General features: G+C 34.9%; 1 protein-coding gene across 7 annotated transcripts in view; it reads left to right on the top strand.

Moving 5' to 3' along the window:
- ATE1 (arginyltransferase 1) overlaps positions 1-22,616 on the top strand; it is a 97,349-nt gene extending 74,733 nt beyond the window's left edge. For all 7 annotated transcript variants that reach the window (XM_067300331.1, XM_067300337.1, XM_067300330.1 and 4 more), the window contains 2 exons: positions 1,311-1,431; positions 19,364-22,616. In XM_067300331.1, the coding sequence (XP_067156432.1) occupies positions 1,311-1,431; positions 19,364-19,542 (300 nt within the window). In that variant the 3' untranslated portion in view covers positions 19,543-22,616. The remainder of the gene's footprint in view (positions 1-1,310; positions 1,432-19,363) is intronic.
- The last annotated feature ends 1,675 nt before the right edge of the window (positions 22,617-24,291 follow it).

The raw sequence follows: 24,291 nt of genomic DNA, 5'->3' as shown, positions 1-24,291 counted from the left end.
TGACTGGCTAGACAGGCATTTCTGAAATATGCATCAGGCATCTGATAAGGTTTGTCATGAACCGGTTAGGCCATCTGATTTTTTTTCCTCATTATTAAACCTTAATCTTACCCATCTTATGAAAGTCTTTTGTTTAGTATTTCATATGGATAGTTGTGATTTACTTTTTATTGGATATAATTTATAGATTTCTGACTCAGATGTTAAACTTGGTAGGAAATACATAATAAATAATTCTTTTACTGTAAACATTGTACAAAACTGAACAATAAGTTAATAAAAAGGATTTGGAATATCTCTCAAAATTCAGAAAATGATTCTTCTGATCCTCCAAGATCATATGCATTGCTGCATAAAGCGGTGTGTATAAATGAAGAATAGCAGAGCTTGTGAATGTGACTTTTAAAAAGATATTTTTGTCACCATACCATAGTCACAGTACTTGTAAGATTCTTCTCAAGCATCAGTCAGCTTCATTCTCACTGTATGGCTATGGAGGTTGAGAGGGTATGGATTAAATGAATAATGGCTCAAAGGTGTGTTTTTGACAGAAGTTATAGGCCAATGAATAATCTTATTTTAAATAACTGAAGATCTGATTAGAGGAGGTCATTATCCCTGAGCTAGTTATTCTCTCTGTAGTTCATGGGAGAGTAAATATTGCTATTTAGTTTCTGTGAATGTCTGCAAAGATTATCTTTTTAATAAATCAACAAAAAAATGTAAAATTTCACTAATCATATTTACAAGCTATTCTAGGATAACTCCATGAATTGAAAAGAAAATATTACTATTTAAGGGGCAATGAACAAAATGCTCCTTCACTAGTGCAGTAAAAATAGTATCCTGCTTATTGTTGTGGGTTTTTTTCCCTGTTGGAAAGATTTTTTTGTCTCCATTATTTGCTAGAATGAATAACACTTGAGACAAGCTGCTTTCTGAAGTGCTGAGTTTTTTAGTGTCAGCACACTCGGTAGAATTCTAGACGGTAACTTAAGTGTAGAATTTCAGTAAGCAAAGCCAAAACTTCTCTAGTTCATCTTGGACACTATAAAATGTGTTATTTTGATTTTACATGTTTTTTTAAGTTAAGGTTCAGTTTGTATCCCTGATATGATGCAGAAATTACTAAAGGACAAATCCTGTGTTTATAGTGAAGCTGTTTCTGACTCGTTTTGTTTAGTCTTGATTAAAACCATTCTTTGTCTATAGGAAAATCTGGAAACTTGTAACCAGTGTGTTCTTGTGCAACTGATACGACTATTCTTTTTTCTTTTCTTCCCTCCCTCCCCCCCCTTTCCCCTTTCTAGGGTCAGTATAGGCCCTCTGACTTGTTGTGTCCTGAGACATATGTCTGGATACCTATTGAACAGTGTCTACCCCTACTTGAGCATTCAAAATATTGCCGTTTCAACCAGGATGTAAAAGCAGGTAAGTTTATAAGTAATGACGGGCATCTAAACTGTATGTCTTGTTTTCACAATATATTAGTATCAGCTGCTGCTAAAACATTATGAAAATCTAATCTATTAAGAAAAGTCTAAAATTCAGAACACCTCCAGCAAACATTAACAAATACGGTCCTGTTTTTTTAACAAAAAATAAGCAATAAGAATTTTAAATACATTCCATTTTACGGTTTATCTGTAGTTCAGAGTTAACATATCTTGGTGTCTTCACATGAATATATATGTTATTCGCTGCATGAATAAAAACAATCAAATCATTATTCCTCCCTTAGATTCTAGTCTGATGAATGCATAAAGAAAGCAAGTTAGCATCAATATAGCAAAATGAAAGAGCTCAAAGCTTAAAGGCATCAAATGTTAAGAAACAAATTGCCAGATTTAGAGTCAGAATCTGTCTGAGAATTTGAAGAATATAACAAATGGTAAAAACACCTTAAACATCTTGAATTAGGTTGGACATAGGTTTTTTTTTTACATTCTGTAAAGAATTTACTTTGTGATTTGCCAGCATGGAGTGGTCTAAATTACTACTGATCTGAATATAATACAGTGTTAATATTACAAAATGATGTAATCAAATGAAAAAATTACATATACTTGCTATGGTTACTACCTCTATGGGCTGATTCCAGGCTCCAAGAAAGTTCTGTCAAATAGAGAATACTTGGTGTGATGCTTGGATGGAAAGCAAAAATCTTCTTAACTTCTTTATTAATTACAAATTGCTGACTGTTCTCTTCTTCATTTTGTTTTTTTTTGTTTCCCTACTGAATAACAGTTGAAGAAAGTTGTGATATTATTCAGAGATGTCAATCATTAAGCTCAAGAGCACATAACACCATGATCTGTTTCTAGCTATCAAAAATACGGGTTTACTTTACTGTGAGATTGAGTTGTCTTGAAATCAGTTTCCTTTTTATTTTCCATGGCTTTATTTTAACATTTTCATTCACTGGTTAGGTGACTGTTGGAGAGGTAGGATGTAAATATATGAATGGAATTTGAAAATAGATGACAATTTAAGTGCAATTGTGAACTTCTGGAAACACTGTTTCAGTTCCTTGATTTTCCTCATACTGTGCATGTTATGACTTGGTTGCTCAACTGTAACACTAAAATATTATTATTTCCCAATGTAAATATGCTGAAAGGATAGTATCTGAACACAGAATATTACAATAGTCAGGTCAAATATACTTCTAGATATAGATACTGACTTATATGTTTTTATTAGAAGAATTATGCTAAACGCTCTATAAAAATAGTGTTCTTTAGAGAAGGTATCCATGAGATATAGCAGGAAATGGACTAGGGAACATACTTGGATGCTCTTTGAAGAGGTTCTGTCCCACCATGGAAAAAGCTCAGTTGGTAAGGGTTTTAAATGGACAGCCCATCTTGATCAACTGGAATCATCACTAGATTGGTGAGAGGAAATATATGAAAAAAACAAACCCAAAATTACAAAGTTAAGAAGAAGGGAAGTTGTTTTAGAGGCCAGTGTTGTTCAAGATATTCTTGTCATTCAGAAAGAAAAATAGCACATTCATTTAAAAAAAAAATGAAGCCCAAGAAGTATGACAGCTAAACTACTGCCTTTTGAAGGTGTTAACCCCATACCAGCAAAAGGGCATCATCTTTTCGGTTCTGAGAAGTTCCTGTGGGATATCAAGCATTTGGAGACTATAGGACATAAAACTTTGCATGTTTATCAGCGCACAATATCTCTCTCCCTCTCTCCAGACACTACTGGAAATGTGACTTATGTCCTGTGGTTTAAGGAAATTACAACATAGCTATAGGTTGAAATGAACTAGACCTGCTGTGAGCTTATATTCTTTTGAGGTTTAAATAGTTGCTAGCTGTTAGGAAGCTGTTTCTCAACAGTAAAACCAGTTTCTTCCTTATTTCTTTATTTTTTTACAATAGTCAGTAATATGAGTTTAAGTAAGTTACACTGAATTAAAGAGAAAGCAATAGAAATGATGGTTAGCTGTATTCTTCATGAATCTGCTTTCTCTAATACTGCCCATAATTATGTCAGTTAAAGAGGTCTTAACTTATCAGGAGTGGGACTTCCTGATTAGAAACCAAGGCTAGTAACCAGATCCAGTAAACAACTGGAAGAAAGACTGCAACTTGCTTTGTTACTTGGGGCAGTAAAACAGGCACTGGAAATGGGCGTCCTTTAGATATATTCTCTGAAAAATCAGAAAAGTTCTGAAATGTTACCTCAAACTAGTTTGCTGATCATGTTTGGTAATTTTCTAACCCCCTTTCCCTTCCTTAGGAAAAGGGGTGAGGGACAGGCAAAAACATTTTCTGCTAAATTTACCAGTTGCAGGTGACCAAAGTGTGGTATGGAGCAGCAGTGAATGCTGCTTCAGCAGGGGGTGCTACACATGCTGACCTTCCAAGTCCCTGCACTGCCAAAAGGATTTCTGAGCGTTCGTGCACATTGCCTCACAGAGCGCTCTCGTATAATCAGATTTCTTTTTTCTTTTCTGAAAAGATGAAATTCACAAAAAGTAGCAAAAAATTATGCTAATGTATTAAAAAGTATTCACTGGTATTTGCAGAGGATTCTGCCTGTTTTTTATTATGTGGTTGTCCTGGTTTTGAGCATATTCGAATGGCTTTCATGTGCATTGTTTTCCATCCCCTTCTCTCCTGACTTCTAATGTTATTGTTAGCATTTGGAGAATCAAGAAGAGAGGAGAGAAAATCTAAACAGTTATTAACTCTTTCTGCCACAGAGATAAGTCTAAAAATGTGTCCAACAGTTAATAACTAAAAAAAGCAATCATAGGCACTAGGATAAATTCCTTTTTGATTATTTAGAATGGCAAATGATGGGTGCCTGGTGGTTGAAATAGGTCAAACTCTTGCTTCTTTACTTCTGGCCAACATTGTGAGGTTCAACCTTACTTAACCTCAAAACACTCCAGTCATATAGAAAAAAAGCTCAGGTCAGCAAAGTCTCAAATTTGATGTTTAAATAAACTATGCAGGTTGCCTGTTCATGTATCATTCCTAGCACATATTGAAAAACATCAGTTACTTTAGGAGAAAAAAAATTGCATAACACTTTTTTTAGGCAATAATGGATACTCAAACCTCAATCATAGATAAAAAGTCATGTTTGTCAAGTACTCTTGCTTTTTTAAATCATGCCTTACATAGTAGATTTTTTTATTGTAGTCTGTTCAGTTTGAAAAGCTCAGAAGACCTGGCATCATCTTATAAATGAAAGATGTTTATTAGGATTTTACTGTATTTATTAGTATGCAGTAACCAGTCACTTCCTTACAAATACAGAAGCAGGTAGTGAAGTAAGGTAGTAATTAAAAGAGGGTTTGGATAATGATGAGTTCAGAAAGCTGAGACTCTGCTAAACTGCATTTTATTGAAGTGATATGCAGGCAATTAGCCTTCACTTTGTAAAGGTGAGCTATATATGAAATGAAGCTGTGAGTCCAGATGGGGGTATGTTATGTTAAAAAAAAAAAAAAAAAAAAAAATTAATAGTAGTGTTCTGCAGATAAGTACTTGCCAGTGACTGTGCATACATATTGAAACTGATTACCAAAATTCAGTCAAATGATAGCATGCTGCTAAAATACTCTTGTGCGTTATCTGTCTTTTGCACCAGTCAACTTCCTGCTAGCAAAACTAGTCTTTAGAGTTTTACTTTGGTGCTTTCACTAACAATTATGCCCATGGAGCAAACACAGTATAAGGAGGATTATAAATAATTTACTTGTTATCCTGGCGATACATTTATCCTGCCACTTTCCATTTTTCGAAGACTAACTCACAGGCGTATCTTTTTCTAACATCTGTTGAGCATTTCTGTTTGTTGCTTGTGAGACAAGCCTGTGAAAAATGTCCTTGTGAAGTAAGATCTTTATGATAATCTGCTTTTGGGGTTGTAATTAAATTAGTGGAAAACTTCAGATCTTTCTTCCCATCGGCACTGGACTGTCAACACCTTTAAGAAGCAATATCAGATAAGGGCAGATACAGTCTCAATCTAAACTGGTGGCTTCAAAGCCGTCATATTTTTATAGCCTCCTGACTGTGTTTAAATACCCTTATGTGACCATACAGTGGGGTGTACCAGCCACTGCTATTAGGGCTTTCTTACCCACGTAAAAAGCTATGCTTGATTTGAGATGCTAGACATGGCCTGCTGCAATCTCAGTTGTGTAGGATATTTCCCACCTTCTTGTGTCCACTGGTTTGAGCAGAAGCTTTGAGAAGTGCAGGTAAAAAAGTGCTCTTTTTATTAACTGATTTGTTTGCTGAAGTTAATAAATTGGCTAAGCTAATATGCATCTGTTCAACTTTCTGTATTTCTTATTATGAAATTGAAATGCAAACAGAATACATTAAGTAAAATTAAAACACTTTCTGCAGTGTAGACACAAACATGTGACAAAGGCATAGTCTCCTCTGTGGTTGGCTTTGTGTATTCGCAGAGAGAAGACCCTCTTTGCTTCAGAGAATATAGTCTAAGACAAAACATGATAGATGCAAAAAGGACAGCATAAAGAAAAAAAGAGGCACCTCTGGGCAGTGTGGCAAATTATAGTCATAGCACATCAACAGACTAAACTAAATGAATATTTTGTAAAAATCACAGTGAAGGAGAGTTTCAAGGAGGGATCTAAGGAGGTATATTAGTTATCTTTTGGAGTTTATGGAAAACTCTTTCCCAGCAGGAGAGCTGTGGGAGAAATGATCAAGTAGGTATGGGGACACACAAAAGTGCCTCAAAAACGGATATGCATTCTGATTATTTCACGTCAAGTTCAACTCCATTTTTAGTATGTTAAGTGGAAAACAAAGGTAGCATTTAGATTAAATTGAAAAGACTGGCATGGCATTTTGCTCTAATGTGCAAGAATATGCTTAAACACTCCAGTGCTTCTGTAATAAAAAGATAATGTTAATAACATCTTTAATTTTACTGAGCTGTTCAAATGGCAGTGAAAAACTTTCAAATATGCAATTTATAGAAACATAACAAAACATAATCCATATAAAAAGTAAATCTGAAAAGCTGTTGTAATTTTATATGCTAATGTTGAGTTGGAATGTGTTTGTCAAAATTTAAATTGTGAAAGTCTATTAGGAGTTACAAAGGTGATGGCTACAGCCATATACACACACACACACACACACACACACACACACACACGCATATATATATATGTATTTTTTCTTCTTAATGCGTATATATTTCCCTTGAAAATTTGTTCTCATAAGAAATGGTATAATTAGAGATGAATCTAGATATCAATGTAACTTAAGTCCAGGTTTAAGAATTTTATTTTATGCTATTTCTTTGTCCACATCTACATGCTTTTTGCTTATCATATATATATATATGTGTACTAAATTTCAGTATTTCTGACCATTTTAAATACCCTTATTTGGATAATTCTTATGCATTTCGTGCTTGTTATACTAAGAATTTTTTTTTATAATTATAAACTGCTAAATATTGTATTTTACCTAAAAATTATTTCAGAGGCTCCTTTTTTTGTATTTTTGTGTGTTTAATTTAAGAGTGAGTCCTAAACAATTGGCACCATAGCTTTGAAAATATTTTGGGAATATTTTTTTGAAGTTACTATGAGCCATCAGCTCTGAAACAAAGTATCACAAAAAAATCAATTGGAAAGAAAGAAAGGAAGGTCTTTAAAATGTTGTGATTTGAAGTATGGCCACAATATGAATTCCATTTTGCATTAAGTTTTGGAAATCTTTGCTAAATATTTGAGCTTTAAAGGTTCATATTGTTTGATACTCCGAATACATCTGTCTTGGACGTACTACATGTAGCAGAGTAAATCAATACACCTCAAGCTCCATCTTCTGATTTCTGGTGGAATCCATGAAACATTTGACTTGGACTGAAAATTCCTCAAGAATAATTTTTAATCCAAAATTACCTTTGTTGAGACTGTATAAAGAACAGATATATTTTGAAATTGCATATTTTTTGAGGAATTCGCTTGAAAAATAAGGATATACTGGCATAGTTTAGTTCTACATCACATTGAAAAGATTAATTTGGGGGGGCCATGCGCTCAAAATATTCCATGCCAGTACGCTTTCACTGCTTTAGTGTTGTAGCATTTGATTCTCTAGAATTAAATTTGGCTCTTTTTTGTTACTGGGACAAATGGAAAGCCTTGTGTGACGAGTGCTGAATTCATTAGTTACTGCAGATACGGGGGAATGTGAGGAAGGGCCGAGACTGCTAAATCTTATAGGAATCATTTTCCATGCTCAAAGGTGTTAGAAACACAGAAGCGGAAATTAAAAATCAGATAGTGTGGAATAAATAGACATCATACAGATTTGTTTCATGCAGAGGATAACTGGCATATGAGATTAGTTTCAAAAGATGATGAAAGTTAAAAGCTGTAGTTAGGGGCAGATACTGAGCAGCAGCGGAAGTGATGCCAGGCACATATGCTGGGCCTTCCTCCTGCCCGGAGGACCAGCAAGGCTTCGAGGGCTGCTGGGACTCAGCCACATGCTACCGGCTACTGCAGCGAACTTTTTCCAGGGTCAGAGCTTTTATAACGATCCTCAGTGCTGTAGAACATGCTTATTCTGGGCTGCAATGACATCATCCAGTCTTTTCATGTGGAGCTTTTTGGAACGTAATTGATTCCATGTTTTAATTATTTTAGCCAGTAAATTGATTGCTGTAATGTGATTTATTTAGCTGATAAGCTACTGCCAATTGCATCAGTTTTGCCTATTTCATGGAAACACCTTCATTTGTAATTCTCAGCTTGACTTTTATTTGTTTGTTTTTTTTTCTCGTTCTCATATATCACCTTAATGAGGATTTTTCTTTGCCCTTCTTTTCTAAAGATCTTCTTACTGCTTTCTGCCATTTTCATTTACATACAGCTCAAATATTGTTTTAATTAATAGTAGTTAACTCTCTTTAGCCCCTTCAGAATTTTTTCTTTCTGCATTCCAGTGTTTTGAGCAGTCTCTCTATAAAGCATAATCCTGTAACTCTTTGCACTGTCCTTTGCACTGTCTTCTATTCCATTGTTTTAGTGTCATTGCAAACCTGGGGATCAGTACTGCGTTTTTGCTGTGGGCCTTGAAGTATCATTAAAACCTGTGTTTAAAACTCTCTGGAAAAGTATGTGTGCTGTTTTAAGTCCTTATTAGCTAGCAACTTAGAGAGCTGCTTTCACTTGCTGTATCTAAGGACTGGATTTATTAGACCATTGTTTTTAGTTTTGTCTCTAAAGAGAAACGAGAAGCTCAAAATACTGGACTTCTCTGTTCTTCTGAATAACTGGGATACTTTGAGAAACCAGAAAGCTCAGCTAATAAAAGTTCTGAGGGGCACTGGGAAGATGCATCTGATGTGGAATAAGGCTTGGTTGGTCTCGTCAGTGCTGACCCAGAGCAAAGAAACCTTCCCAGAACCCAAGGGATCAGGAGCGTGCCTTAGAAACGCCCAGAGTCCTGCAGAAATGAGTTGAGGCATTAATGAGCTTGTAAGCTTGACATAGCATTAGCTAGTTGGGGTATGCAGAACTCCCTTGCGCGGTCTGCCTGGTCAGAGGTCTGCGTTCGCAGGACGTAGCTCAGGGAGGCAGTCAGCAGGGCCGTATGCAGAACCGGCGTCTCACAGCGTTCGTTAGCTCAGGCTCCGGTCATGCAATGGCGACAGCAATGCTTCCTGGTTTGAAGTGGTGCTGGATTACGGTGCTTACAGTCTGGCTGTTCCTGCTGTAGGTCTGCTTCTTGTCGTTGTATGCAGGGTGTAGGTAAACTGTATACGCATAACTGAAAGTTGCCTGGATGACAAAAGGAGGTGTGGGTTTTTTGTTGTTGTTTTGTTTTTTAAAGACATATGCAGTTAGTATTCTTCATTGTCAGTTCAAATTCTCATTTCTCATATCTGAAATTATCAAGAATAATGTCATGTCCAGCAATGTAACTTCAAAAGACTTAATTAGTTCATTTTGTCTTCTGGAGGAGCATCTAAAAATGTAGTAGTTACCTTTATCTACAGATCACCTACTAGATTATATTCCATTTTGCTGAGCCTTAAGGACTTGACTTCGGAGACAAACCAGATACTGTTTTTAGATAGGAAATTGTTCGGTCTTATTTAACCAACGTTTTCCCAGGGTATTGCTAATTTTTTTTAGTATATCCGTGGAAAGCAATTCTTCATTGGAGAAATATCAATATCATTTAAATCTAGCTCTTCGGTGCTCTTTCACCAAGTTAGAATGACTAAATGTATTAAAAGATAGTCCCTCATAAATATACCTGGAATTTTATACTTATCATTTTATGTGCATTCTAACAGTCAAATTTCTTTCAAATACTTCCAGAACAGTGGGCCATACCTGGATTCCCTTTAGCATTGATAATATAGGCAATATATTCAAAAGAATGTATTTGCAGATAAGCAGAAGCCTTTTTCAGGTTGCTGTGAATAACAGTTGAAAACTAGAAGTACTGTTATGAAATTTTGTATTACACAGGAAATATTTTCCATTGGCCCCAATTCGTGTTTACTACTACTACTAGAATAATAAGAGTCAAAACAAAATGAGCTATTGTTTCCGCATGGCACAGCAGTGTTAGCAGATTAGTGGTTAGTCTGCTTGCTTCTAAAAAGTGAATTGCAAATCATAAACCAGTTGTATGATTTCAGGCTCAGAGCCCAAGCATTTTCATTTGTAAGATGTGTTTAAAATTTATCCACATTGTAGCTGCCTTTCTTTACCCATTTTAAGGTTCACTATAAGTTATACTTGTAACACTATAATTCTTCTGTCTTCACTTTTTAAAGAATCTTTGATAATATTTTGATAAGATTTTTCCCCTTAGAAACATTTTCTCTTTGAACGGTGATTTCAAAAATTGTGAGGTTTTTTGTTTTTTTTTTTTTCCTGTTAGAGTAACTGAACTGCAGAGTTAACTGAGAATATTCTGAACATTTTACTGTACTTCCTTTGTGACTTGTGCTTGCTGGTTTTAATTAAAAGCTCTTTTCACTGATTCTTTTTCTTAGTTAATGTTTCATTTTAACTGTACTCTTATTTTGGTCTGAGGTAGTATTTTTATACCCTGAGGGATAATGATCTTAATATTTCTTAATGTATGAATGTGGTATGAAAGAAGCAATATGAGAAAAACATTTCAACTTACTGTTTAAATAAATACTACTATTAGTGAGTATGGCTTATATCACTGTATATTGTCTATTTCAGTTTTGCAGAGATTTCCTATGCTGCTCAAGCAAAAGAAAATATGCTTTAAAATCAATAAGAAACAAGCTTAAATTCAAAGGTCAGATACGTTAGACTTTAGCTTGTGGTGGAAACATTTCTATTTTCAGTAATTGATATCTCCTATGTAAATCTCAGTTGTAAAATTTGTAAAGTTACCTTGTTTCTTCCTTTTAAAGCTTCTTTGTCCTAAAATTATTGATCATTAAACCGTGACAGTCATGTAAACCAGATGTAGCATTTCTTAAAAAAAATTCTGCAAGTCCATAGTGTTTCTGCATTGCCATAGGATAACCAGTAAGAGATGAGTATTTCTTTTGATCGTTTTTTACACCTGGTTTGAAAGCTGATGTATCATAAAACCTTTTAACTCCTTGGAGATTGAATTTTAAACCTTTTACAGTATTTTTTCATGATTTGGCAAATTTGAATACCATATTAATCTTAAAAATGATACAAGGCCTTACTGCTTCAAAATGGAAAATTAAAAACCAAAACCAGAAATCCATCTTAAGCATACAGTTTTGGCTGTCTGTCTGAAAATATGGCACTTATCAATTGCTGATCATTGTCCTTTTCTTCTGGATTTAATCTTTAGTAGTAAAAATAGATTTTGGAGATTTCATTATTAAGCAAAATGGAGACGAATTTATGGTAGTAGATATTTACATGATAGTATCCTTCTAAGACTGCTTTTCAGGTGACTCGCAGGATGCAGTTAATGGCACCATTTTAAATTGGGAATGGTACTTTGCATGTTTCCATTCTTTCTTGAGCTGTTTCACCCTGTTGTGGAAAAACTCAAATCTGCATTTTCTGCATATTGTAGGTGCAGAAGCCCAAGCAGCACAAAGTGAATACAACACACAACTTGAAGGTTCTCACTGCCTAGGAGAATCTTTGAGCATCTCAAAGTGCCTTTAACACTACTCCTAGTTTTCACCACACAGCCCTGAAATTTTTTAAAAACACAGCCCTGAAACTGTTTCTAGCCAGGATTTTACAAGTGATTTCTACCTTGTACAGTGTTTCATATCAGAAGAAACAGTCCTTTGCGGAGAGGGTGAACTGTAGGCAGCAGGCAAAGATTAAAGCACATCTGAAAACAAAGGTTAGGTTGTGAATAAAAATTTAATATCTTCTTCATGTGCGTTTTTTTCAGATCATTCTCTCTGCCATGCTATTCCCTTGGGATATGTCAAGTAAGGAGATGTTTTGTCTCCAAAATAAGGCTTTTTATTGCTACTTTATTTCAGTTTTGCACATTTTTCAGGGTTCTCTGAGTTAGCTTTGCCTGCATTGCAGAAGCACTAAATTTTGGTATTTCTAGACCATAAGATCTAAACCATAACTCATGAGATACGAACAATGAGTTTCTTGTTTCAAAGTTGATGAAAAAACCTTTGCTAAATAGTGAGCATTTCCAAATTGCTTTACCTCTTAAATTTATGATCTATCCCAGAGAGATTTATTTATTTATTTTCCTGCAGACAAAACTGGTACATTTAGTTCCTGGGTTAAGTGTCCTTCTCTGAAACACTACTCTGTGCAATGAAGGATAGGTCTGTTTGTATGGTATCCTCCTGTAGCATTAACCCATCTCTCCAACCAGATGACTACAGTAAAAGGAATATAAGCAATATTGTTGAAAAAATTATTTTGATGATCAAATACTTGTTTCAAGGATTTTAAGTGACATTTAAAGAAACTGAAAGTTATGATCAGAGACAGTGTCATTTCAGAGTTTAGCAGGAGTATCACGTTTCTTTTTTGAATCAGAAGTACCAGACTTCAATAAAGTTTCATACTAATTCTGGGTACATTCTGTATACAGAAAATACAAGAAATATTTTCTCATAATTAGTGTTTTTTTTAAAAAATTGGCAGTTGTCCTACTTTTTTCCTATTTAAAAAATTAAAAAGTCAATAAATATCTCTCTTTTTTTTTTTTTACACTATTTCTTCACTTATTTTCCTGTGAATGGAAAAATGTACTTTAAAAGACACTTAGCTTGCTCTCATTTCTAGATTACACTACTGGCAAATTAAAAATTTCACATTTGTGAGGAGTATATTCAAGGGAATGAGGAAACTGGTAACAATGAATAGGCACGCATCATATCTGGCCCTAAAGAAGTTATCACTGTAGAACATTGCCAATATCCCTCAGTTCTGCTTTGATATGTATTCAGCCCTCTTAGATCAGGAAATATCATCATTGTAGTTTGTGATTTGGACAGAAGAGTTGTCTGATTTTCTAAGGCACATTTAGAAAATAGTTTCAGGATTATCAAAAATCCAGATTTTGTGTTTAGAAATAATTGAATGCAGCAGTTCTTTCTTACTGAACACCAGTTTTAGATATCTATCTTACCTTCTTTCTACTGCTTCCAGTAGACATGGAAAAAGAATGGTTTAGGACCTGAATTATGACTGTCTTTTTTAATCAATATTGATCAAAAGCAGCTTGAACCAAATCAGCCACCACTGAAAAACTGATTTAGTAATAGTTTGCTACAAAAGCTTTGATCCGTAACATTTTTCATTGTGATGTTGGCTTCAAGCCTGCTTAGAATTGCGGCAGTCTGTTGTAGAGCTCTCTCTCCATTCTCTTGATTCGCAGTTTTACATGTGCTTACTAAAGAAGAATGTTGGGTTTTTTGATCAGATGTAGCTGTTTTTCACTCAACTTATATTAGGTAGTAAAAATAAAGGTTAATGTACTTGGAGAATAAAGATAAAACATTACGTAGAGGGTCTTAAATCCAAACCTACTTTTTGCTTTGCTTTTTCTGATTCTTAGAAAAGTATCTGATATGCTTCATTTTTCAGGAAAGAAACCCTCGATTTATTTCACATTTAAATAGTCATGTCAGACATATGTAATAATTTTCCCCACTAAAAGTTCTTTGTGACTTTTTGGCTTGCAAAAAGGCCATTTTTATCTCAGACTTTTCTGAGTGTATTGTTGCTAAGCTAGTCCAACTACTGCTGATCTTCTGACTATGTACTATGTGTGAGTTACCATGCCCCCAGTGGCACTTTTGCTGTTTCCCTTTGCATGGAGGTCGCAGTTTCAGTGAAGTGAAATCCTAAAGCTCAGGGAGAAATCCGAAAGCATAGACAGAGGGAGGCTTGGATTGTATCCTTCCCCAGCATCTCAACCCATTCATACATGCTGAATGAAGACATAAAGTATGCAGAATACATGTATGAATAGTGTTTAATAGTGATGTAAGGTGAAAAAAAATTTTAACATCTATTTTCATCTATTAGAAGTATCACATGAGGACACTTTCACTTTCATACCTTGACTTTCTTGGTTATTAAGTAGTTAAATAATGTCTATGTTTTCCATTTTGACAGGTGTTCTTTTCCATCGTGGTGGAAAGATATGTAATTGTGGATAAAAGCCATGCTAGGAATGTGATAATTATTTCAGGGGTGAGCATTCTGGGAAAGCAAGATAAAATTTAGCTCTTCAAACATGCTGAGATATGAAAAATGACAGCAGAAGCACTTAACAGTCTTAACTATGCCCTGTGATGCCAAAGGACAAAAATTGAATCAGATTTACCTGTAAGTGTTGTCTTTTGTGGATTTCTTTAAACCATTTATGTGCTGATGTTTTTTTTTTTTTCGTGGCATCACAGTGGCAAGGTTGAATTATATATGAATTCTGTATTCAAATTTTTATAGATGAATGCTATATAAATAACTTACTGTTTTAAAATTATAGGGGAAGAGAGAAAGAAGTGACAGTTAATTTATTCAACAAAAGTTCAGATGTATTTTTAGCTTTGAGACTACAAATTTAAGTACTGTACTCTGTGCTGTAGTCTGATGTAAATCTACTTAAAATTGTTGCAAATCAGTGTGAAGACAAAGCACTAGATAAAAATTCTGCTAGAGTTTTCAAACATGAGGTAGAAGCATAAGACAGTTTTGGTATCTTTAAATAGCACTATAATATGGATAGCCAGAGCTTTACATTGTGCTCTACTGAGATGCCTGAATCTCTTGTACTCGGCTCTAGGTATTTGCTTTGCTGTTGGAGGTGGGATACTTGACTAAGTGGACTTTGGCCTGGACAAATATAGCTGTCTTAAGCTCACCTTGGCACTGTTAGTTGCTTGGTTCCTTAAAACAACAGGAAATCTCAATCAACAGAATTGATTTTCTGAAGTTAAGCTTTTTTTATGTAAGAGGTATCTGGCATCCAGACCATATTGATACATGTGGACTTAGGGGAGAGAGCAAAATTCTTAAGACACTTAGAAACTGAGCAGTGTGGCACAGTCTTCTAAAACTTGGAGAAGTTCTGTAAATTATGTTGAACTGGAGTGGGGAGATGGGTGAGGAAGCAAACCTTAAAAAACAAACTAGCTATAAATTACATCTTGAATCTAGAGGAAGATCCAGAAATTATGTAAATGCAAAAGCCCCTTTGTCTTCAAACCCATAATTTTATCTGTTTTGGGGTTTATAGAGATTAATGTATGGACTACTGGTGAGGAGAGGCAGAGGTTAGTGGGAGACTCAGGAACTACAAAATGAGAAAATGAGAGGAGGGAAGAAAAATATGCTTTTTAAGCTTTTTCAGTGCTAACAATGTCATGTTCAATAATTATAATAATGAGTAAAGTTGGTGTAACATTGTTCCACCCCAGTCAGTCTGGGTCCCTCAGGAAACAGAAATCACTAACTGAAATTGTTTTAATAAAGCACAAAATAATACAGATAGAGATTTTTCTTATTTTCAAAACGTAGTTTTATTTAATACACTATAGGATATTATTTTGAATTGAGATTGCTTCTCTATCCCAGCTTCAGTCACACAGAGGAGGGGTTTTAGAGGTCAGTTGCTGCCTGCTTACATATAAAACAAACTTTATCATGTACTGCTTAGCAGGAACAGATTTTTTTTTCCTGTTTGTTGGGTCATTTCTTTTTTAAACAATGCTGGAGCCCAGTCTTTTTTTATTTTCCATTAAATTCTCTTAGGGGTTTAAATGAATAAAGAGAGTACTTTCCTGCACTCATATGGTGTTGGCACCAGAACAGTAGCACTTGAAAGCTGACTAAATTTTAACTTATGGATTTGGTATTGTGGTGACAGAACTTCCTTTTCACTGTCTCTAAAAGCTTAACTATGTACCTGAGATTAGTTTAGTGGTGACTTAAAGTTGCAGTAGAAGGATTCTTTTTCAGATGAAGTTAAAATTATATATATTTTAAGTACTTTTACAGAAGGTTGTTTTTATCATGTAAGTTTTTAGTTTTAGGGGAGTTGGTGAACAATATTCACTAGAACAGATAATCTTTGTGAAGAAATTGTGGAAGTTGTGAGGACCATTATTTTTCTGCCTTTCAAATCTTATTTAAAGAATTTGGAATCAACCTTAGTGTGTAGAACAAGTATAAATACAACCAATCAAACATAAGTTCATAAGACCAAACATACTTGGTTTTAAACTCTTCCTGATGATAAACTTTACTTATTACCAAGTCTATAAGTGTATACTGTATGCATATAACTCGCTGTCTGTGTTTAGCTTAAAACATGTCTGAGGTATTCATATTACAATGATTTTCAAGATATTTGAGAATATTAGACTTTCTTGATTACCCTGGGAGAGCATTCACCTGCCTAAGGGCTCTGTTAGAAAGCTGTGCTAGAATCCAAGTAAGGATTGGTCTACAGCATAGTTTGGCAAGCCTTACTTCTCCCCCAGAAAATACTTGGCTGCAGTATTTAACAGATTTGCTAGAACCCTGGTAGTAATGACTACGTTTAATATAGCTATAGAGGTAGAGCTAGCATGATTCTGATTCCAAGGAGGATAATGTACCAACTGTGCTTGATGTAATGAGTAAAAGTCAACTAAGCCTATAAAAACACATGCTGAACAACAAAAACAAAGTTCAACTGCACCAGTGGAGGCTGTAGGGAAATTGAAGGTACAGTAGCTTTAGTTACTATGAGAAATTGAATCTGGGGCCAGGAATACTACAAGCCAAAGGATGAACTCATCCAGTGTATCAGGCTTCAGTGTAATTGAAGAGCAATGAGTGTCAACAGTCAGTAGTGGACAGCTTTGAAGGTGCTTTTGGGATGAGATATTTAAAGAAGGCTAGACTTCGCATAAATCCATTTCAGGACACCAACTAATAGCCTAGAGGTGCAGTAAATATAAACTTTCCCATTTACGGAGTTAAAATAACTACAGTTGTCACTGTGTCAAGCTAAGCTTGCAGTTTTTTCCTCAGTCAACTTTCAGAACAGAGAATGTAATAGAAAAGTAGGTAGGATGGGTAGAAAAACAACCCATTAGAGTATCAGAAGGGTATTGGCCACGCATCAAAAGCCTAATGGACTTCAAAGAGTTGGAGAAAGCCAAAACAAAGTGTTTTTTACTTTGGTGTTTATGTAAAGCAAGTGCCAGCAATAATTAGTGGAGAATGCAATCTTAGCATGTACTACTCAGTTTTTCTTCCTTCAAACCACTTTTTCCTTCTTAAGTTTTAAGAAATACATTGTACTTTCATGTTAGGAATCAAAACATAGATAAAAGTAATGAAGTCATTTTAAACTTTGTAAAGCAGGCTTTGTTAGGTTTCACATACTAAATTCAGGCATTCAGCAGAAAAATGTTCATAAGACATTTCTCTGTGTGAATAGAGGGAGATTCTTAAAAGTGCCTTATGAAGAAAAGCATTTAATGACCAACTTTGTCATTATAATGCATAAAGAAAGCCAAAAAGTGAGTTTTAAGTTCTTCCATAGCAAGGGCTGCATTTGAGTAGAGATTTATCTAACAAACTTCCTCATATTCTTCCAGACATGGGCTCTCTCATCCTTTTGTTCTTGATTACTTAAGTAATCTGTGGCAAGTCCAAAGATTACTTACACAGGAGAAATAGATGAACTAATTTTTTCAGTCTTTAGTACATTTCAGGTATGTAAAACAAGGCAAGACTGAACTTTGTGACCAATTCACCTGCCAGAGCTGATCACACATCATCTGTACTTAGGATCTAATGCCATTTGCAAAGCTTGATGGAAAAGTTCTATATCTTTTACCCTCTTATAGTTAAAAACTATTTTTGGCCATGATGTAGCTATTAAGATTATTTGGCTTTCCACAGCAGTTGGTTTGATTTTGAGTCAACTGATGAATCAGCAGAAGACTTCGTTGCAGGTGTTAAGTGGGAAAAGGTGTAGAATGGATACCATTCAGATTCAGTTGAGAGAGCCTGAAATATTATAACTTAAATGAAACAAGCACATGAATATATATTTTAATTTAGGGTAGAGATTGATACAGTGCATAAAGCTGAACATTTATACTTACCCATACTGTCTTTCCGGTCAGAATAGTCTCCTCATGCAAAAAAAACGCTTGAGCTTATGTCCCAGATGCTGGCATTCTAGTAAGCATCTCTTCTCTCTCTTATAATTTGAATGTATATACTTCAACTTTCAAAGTCCTATTTCAACCTCTGTGTTTAAGGTGGCTCTTACATTGTTGGCTATTAAAATCTGAAGTTCAGAAAAGTCCAAAACTTTTTACCAGTATTTTGTAATAATTTTATTAATTTTTCCTGCAACTGCCTCAGGCACGTGGCTTGCTCACTCACTTTCTTCAGAGAGTTTTCTAGGACTCTAGAGCCAATTTTTCTGACACGCAGCAGCTATATAAAATTAATATTCTGCAATAGCAGCATCAATTGGATTTGTACAAATAAGGGAAGTTTTAACTTGTTCAACAGTGTTCTTATGTATATAATTCTAGTTTTAAGTCACAAGGCTTCTGTAGGTTAGGTTAATAAGATTCAGCTATGGTGTGTATATCTTTGACAGCTTAAGGTATTGTGTCTGGCCCACCCAGCTGGTGCTTGCCCTACAAACTCTAATCATTGGTTTGCAGGGCTAGAGGATCAAACGTGGAATAAGTAAGGGCATGTGTTTAGCCTCATTCTACTACAGAAACTGAGAAACAAGTATAAGAGGAGAAAAGGTTGGGGGCTGGGGAACGGGGGGGGGCTTAAATCTGAGACGATAGTTTATTGGCTTATGCTTACCTAAGGCAAAAAGTGGGGAGGCTTCTTGCTGTATTTTAGATACTTTTCACAATCAGGGAAGGGGGGCGTTCTGTGCTGATAGTTTTGCAAATGGCATAGTAATTAAATGCAATGGGGCAACTATAGGAAGTCTTTCCTAGACAGTTGTATTTGAAAATATTTCCCAGATACAGTTTCATTTCTGGTATGGGACTCTGAGCCTTAAATGAACACAAATTTTAAAATATAACAGTAGAGGTACTTTCAGAAACACTATATATCACCATTAGAAATGGGTGACGTATGATTTCCCTCCACCACATCACGCATACTTTGCAATCTAGGATTTATTTCCAACCATAATTCAAGTAAAGGAATCTGCTTATCAGCTCTGCTTTATCACAATATTCATCTGTAGATTAGCTTTATTACTTCATGTAGTTTTCAGTATGCATATTGAACTTAGTTGCATAAATTAAGATCACAGTGACAATATATATAACTAATTTTTGTGTTCTCTAATTCTTTTTGCAGTTGATGATGGTCGTATTAAGGAACTGGGCAGAGTCAGAGTACTTCACAAGGGAACCATAATGCCTTACAGCGTGTATAAGAAAAGAAGGAAGGGGCCAAGTGATGAAGCCAGCGTTCACCAATATGCAAGTTTGGTCGGACAGACCTGTTCAGAAAGAATGTTGTTGTTTAGAAGTTGAAAAATCATTAAATGGCACTTCAGTGACACCACAGTTTATTGCACTGCCACTGGATGATATGTAATATAGTTGTGTGTTAGTATGCCTATTAAAATAGCAGCATAAAATACAGGTATATATCTAGGCTTGTGTGAATACATGGTGCTTTATTTAAAGGCAAACTCCATTAAAATTTCTGACAATACAATAAGGCTTTAGCAATATAAGCTTAGATAAACATGCTTGCAATATATTTTAATTACGTAGTTCTAGCCTTTCTTTGCATTTTGAATAATTCTAAGCATCTAAGCAAAATGAAAAACAGGTGTCTTTTTTATAGAGACAAAGGTTAACTATATCTAGACTAACAATACTTTAATTACAAATGTTTTCAAGTAGCACCTTGGATATCAATTATTAAAAATTGCCATGAAATCTATGCTCCGATTTGTATGCTTCTGAACTATTGCAAGAGAATTGAAATGTGCAGTTACTTTCTAACGTGAAATTTGGCATTGTTTAATTCTGCTTCAATAGTATATTTAAAAATAGGTAGAAATATTACTTTACACTGCATGTTCTTCATTTGTTTGAAATAGTAGGTTAGTATCTGAGATCCTAGGAATTCATAGTAGATTCTCAGTGGTGGGGGATGCAGTGCTTTGGAAAACTTTCCCCTTTAGAGATGAAACAGAATAGTTGCACTATTAATCTATTAATTTACCAAAGATACACAGCCAAGTGGCACAAGTTTTCTTTTTTTTTTTTTTCTTTTTTTTGGGGGGGCGGATAAGCCTTATCCTTTGCCTGAAAACAATGGATATTTTAATGCACATCATTAATGTGAAACAGGTTTGGGGAGGTTTATCCTGTAGCTCTTTAGTGCACATTTCAGAACTCTGCTCCAAAATCACATGATTTTATGTTGCATTTTTTTCTGCAGCATTGTATGGGGAAACTTGCATATCATATATCTGGGTTTTTAGTGACTTTTTCATTTATGTTGCAGCACTCACAGGTTAACAACTTTAATAATATTTTACTAAGTATTTCTATCGTTGGAAACACAGAAAGTTGTGATGCTTTGTCAAAGCACTTTATCTGATATTTGAATGTTATCATTAGTAGTTTTTGTGTCAGCATCAAGTCATACAAGTTTTAGGAATTTGGGGAAATATACTCTTGTATGTTTCAGTTATACATTACAATATCATAACAACCCCATTGCATTTATAATTTGCTTACTTCTTGGATAACATGGACTTGTATTTACCCTATACCAACTAGAATTTTCCCATTAGTCTTTGAAGAAAATGATTCCTATTAGAGAATGTGTAAAGGTGGGGTTTTTTTTCCTCTCTAGAAAGAAATCAAATTTGACTTTAATCTTTGAGGTTTACTTCTCCTGCACTTTGAGGGCTTGATTTCATTTTAAACACTTAGTTAGTATTTTTATTATTGATCATTGATTTTTATGTGGAATGGGAGTAAGAATTTGAGACTCAAGTGCATTGCAGATCTAACTTTTTTTTTCATATCTGCTTGATCATTATAATATTGGTATTGAACACAGGTTCAACAGTAATTTAAAAAAGTTATTTTGTGTTAATTGGGATTTGTTGCATTAATTTACTCCTCTGCAACAAAATTGATTATTTTTGTCAGCATTATATCTAGTATGTGTTGATCAGTTATCTGGAACTGTAATACCTAGTTTGTCCGTGTTTTATCTCAATCTACAGCCACAGGAGAACCACCAGATATTATTTATGAACATTTTTATAAAGAGTCAGATATTATTTATGAACATTTTTATAAAGAGTTCCTATTGGGGGTGGGGAGGAAAGGGAGAGAAATACCCTCTCCATTCAATGAAATGTCAAAAAGTATAACATTTTCTGCCTATGCACTGTGTCGAAAGGCAATGATGCCCATATAGCTTAAAAACAAAACACATGAGGGAACCTTCTAATATGATATAAAGTTAAAGAGCACAGAAGAATTCCACTATGACTTTCAAAATCTTGAAGATTATCGAAACTGTTTAATGATGGCCTCACGGTGTTCCTGTTGAAATTAATAGATAAAATTTGTGTTAAATTCGAAGGGAGCAGACTTGGGCTGACACGGAGAGTTCTGAAGAGTTCCATGCTTTGTGCCAAGTGTTTCCTACTGATATGCCCTCCACATACTCATTAGGCTCTTTCTGATGTTCTGTTTCTCTTCTTGGGGAACTTGCAAGGCCTACAGTTAAAGTGAGATGTGTATAAAAGTGAAAATTGAATACAGCTTGAAGTTGTCATTAGTGTGACAACTAAATGGTAGATGACCATTTCCTGTGAATTCTGAAATGATGCTTTCGCTCTTGGACCTACACTGAAACTGCCGTACTGCCACAGAGTGGGCTCTTGATTCTTGTTGAACTCAAATTTAAAATACTGAATCAAATCTCAGCCTCCTAAATTGAATGAACAAATCAGCTAGATTTGTTCATCTGATCTAATATGCTGAGATCTGACTCTCTTTTTTAGTGTTATTTTAGAAGGAAATTAGTAATCGGCTCTGAAAAAATACTGCACTATATTCTTATTTTAAAAATGGAATAGAGTCCTGAGGATGAAGTTCTGTAAGTTTTGCCTTTTCCTTTGGTCAATTCACCACTATTTTTGTCTATCAAGTCTATTAATTATTTCAGTCAAATTCACCACTATTTTTATTTTATTTAATAAGGTGCTGTCATTGAGAATTACTAAGTTAGAGATATTTAATTTAGTACAAAATATTTTATGAAGGAGTGAGAGTTTTTTTAGTTTAATTTGTTTGTGAGAATTACTCCCCCAAAATAAGGTTGCCTTATTCTATTACTTGTTGCTAAATGAGCATAAAAAGGTGGTAAGAAAATGCAGAGCTGTTACCTTTGCTAAAAAATACCATGCTTTGTTTTAATTGGAAATAAATGGGGAGCTTGTTCATTTCCAGCATCAACAAATTTCAGTAAATGCAAAAGAACTCGCATGTAGAGTTTGTAATTGCTTTTCAGCAGGCCTCTTTGACATGTAAGTATAGAAAATAAAGTTATTTCCAGTCTCTGTGAATTATTATAAATAATTAATAGCTCTGAGTATAGTAGCTTCTGTCTTATTTTTGCTAAACTACCAGGCTAATTGATTTGTACCGTGTCCAGTGAACAGCAAAACCAGAGAAGTCAAAGAACAGCAGTAATTAGAAGGTATACTTATGAATTCAAAAATGTATGCCCATATTTTAAAATTAAATTTCAGTTATGGCTAGCCAGATTAACAAATAGTTTACCTGTATGCTTTGACACAAGTTATAATTCTTTTGTGAATAGAATAAAATAGTGAATAGAATAAAACAGAGGTAGGTTTTTCAGAAATGGAGAGGAGGTAAGGCTAACTATTTGTTGTAATTAGGCTGTACCATTTCCAGTTAGCTGAAATTTTGCTTTCTCTGAAATAAGCAGTCCAACAAGCAACACACAGGTCTGGATTATATTTTCTTCTCCACAAAGCAAACCAAACACTGATTTGTTTTCCTACTGAATGGGGCAGAATTCCAGCTGATTCTAGATTCCTGAATGGGAATTCTGTCAAATGCCAGTGCCACAGTGGCTCACAGCTTTGTGAACCAAGGCTTACAGTGATCCAGTACACAGTAGTTACAAGGCTTCTTTCAGATCAGATTTCCTGAGGGCATTTATTTTTTTCTGTTCCATTGTTCCTTCAGGGAGCCTACTGGCAACACTTTCTGAAATTTTGTTGTAATGTTTGCCAGGTGATTTTTCGGAAGTTATCAGCCTGATTATGCACTCCTTTAGCCATGTATTTCCAAATTCACTGTCATTCTGGTCATCCTAGATAATCCTTCAATCGTGTATTATATACTCTCCCCATCAGTCTTTCCCTCTCTTCCTCTCCGCCCCCCATCCCCCCAACAAAAGCTATGCACTTGAAAGGGTGTAAACAATACTTCAGACAGAGATCTTCACTCCACCACGTTTCAGGGAAGTCTTTAGTGCTTCCCAAAGCATCGTAGACACATATCGTACCCAATGTGTTTATAAAGCTGCATCTTCAGAGCCTCTTGCTTATAATGTCACATACTGAGCATAGAAAGCCAGATTATTTGGCAAGTGGAAACATAACCTGACTTTCTCAAATCAGCTGAAGTGATGGAGATTTTCCAAGCCCTGATATTGGTTATCCTTAGGAGGTTAGAGTGATTAGCTGTGTTCCACAATCAAACTTGAGAAGCTATGGAGAGGTTGCTAGAGAGAAGACACAAATCTGGCAAAGAGAAGAACTGAAGGTGGCTGCTGTCCCAAGAAGAATTAACAGGTAAGGAGCCATGTGATTTGCTTTTAGTAATGGGACAGGTTTTACTCTTACCAGGTAAATAAAATGCACTGTAGAAAACAAATAGTATAAATAAGGCCATCTAATTACAGTGGTAGCAGCTGCTAACCAGATGATTTAGTTATAATAAGCTACCCATTCTATGTAATTATTTTTTTTTAAAGCAGGGTGAATAAGTGCCCAAGTACACAAACACTTATTAAGCTGAAGATGTCATGAGTAGAACTGCGTAAGCATTATGCTAATGCATAAGAGGGTGTTAATGTATGATGTAGAGGCCAAAATACATTGTTTACAGGATGCAGACAGTAATAACTTGTGCTGTTGCTAAACATAGTATCCAGGTTGTATTTGTGATCCATAGATTCCTAAATAAATATTCTCTATCTTAATC

Source organism: Apteryx mantelli, chromosome 7 (genome assembly GCF_036417845.1).
Source record: "Apteryx mantelli isolate bAptMan1 chromosome 7, bAptMan1.hap1, whole genome shotgun sequence".
In the NCBI taxonomy this organism is placed as follows: domain Eukaryota; kingdom Metazoa; phylum Chordata; class Aves; order Apterygiformes; family Apterygidae; genus Apteryx; species Apteryx mantelli.
Note: the sequence above shows the minus strand (reverse complement) of the source record. Positions and strands in the feature narration are given on the sequence as shown.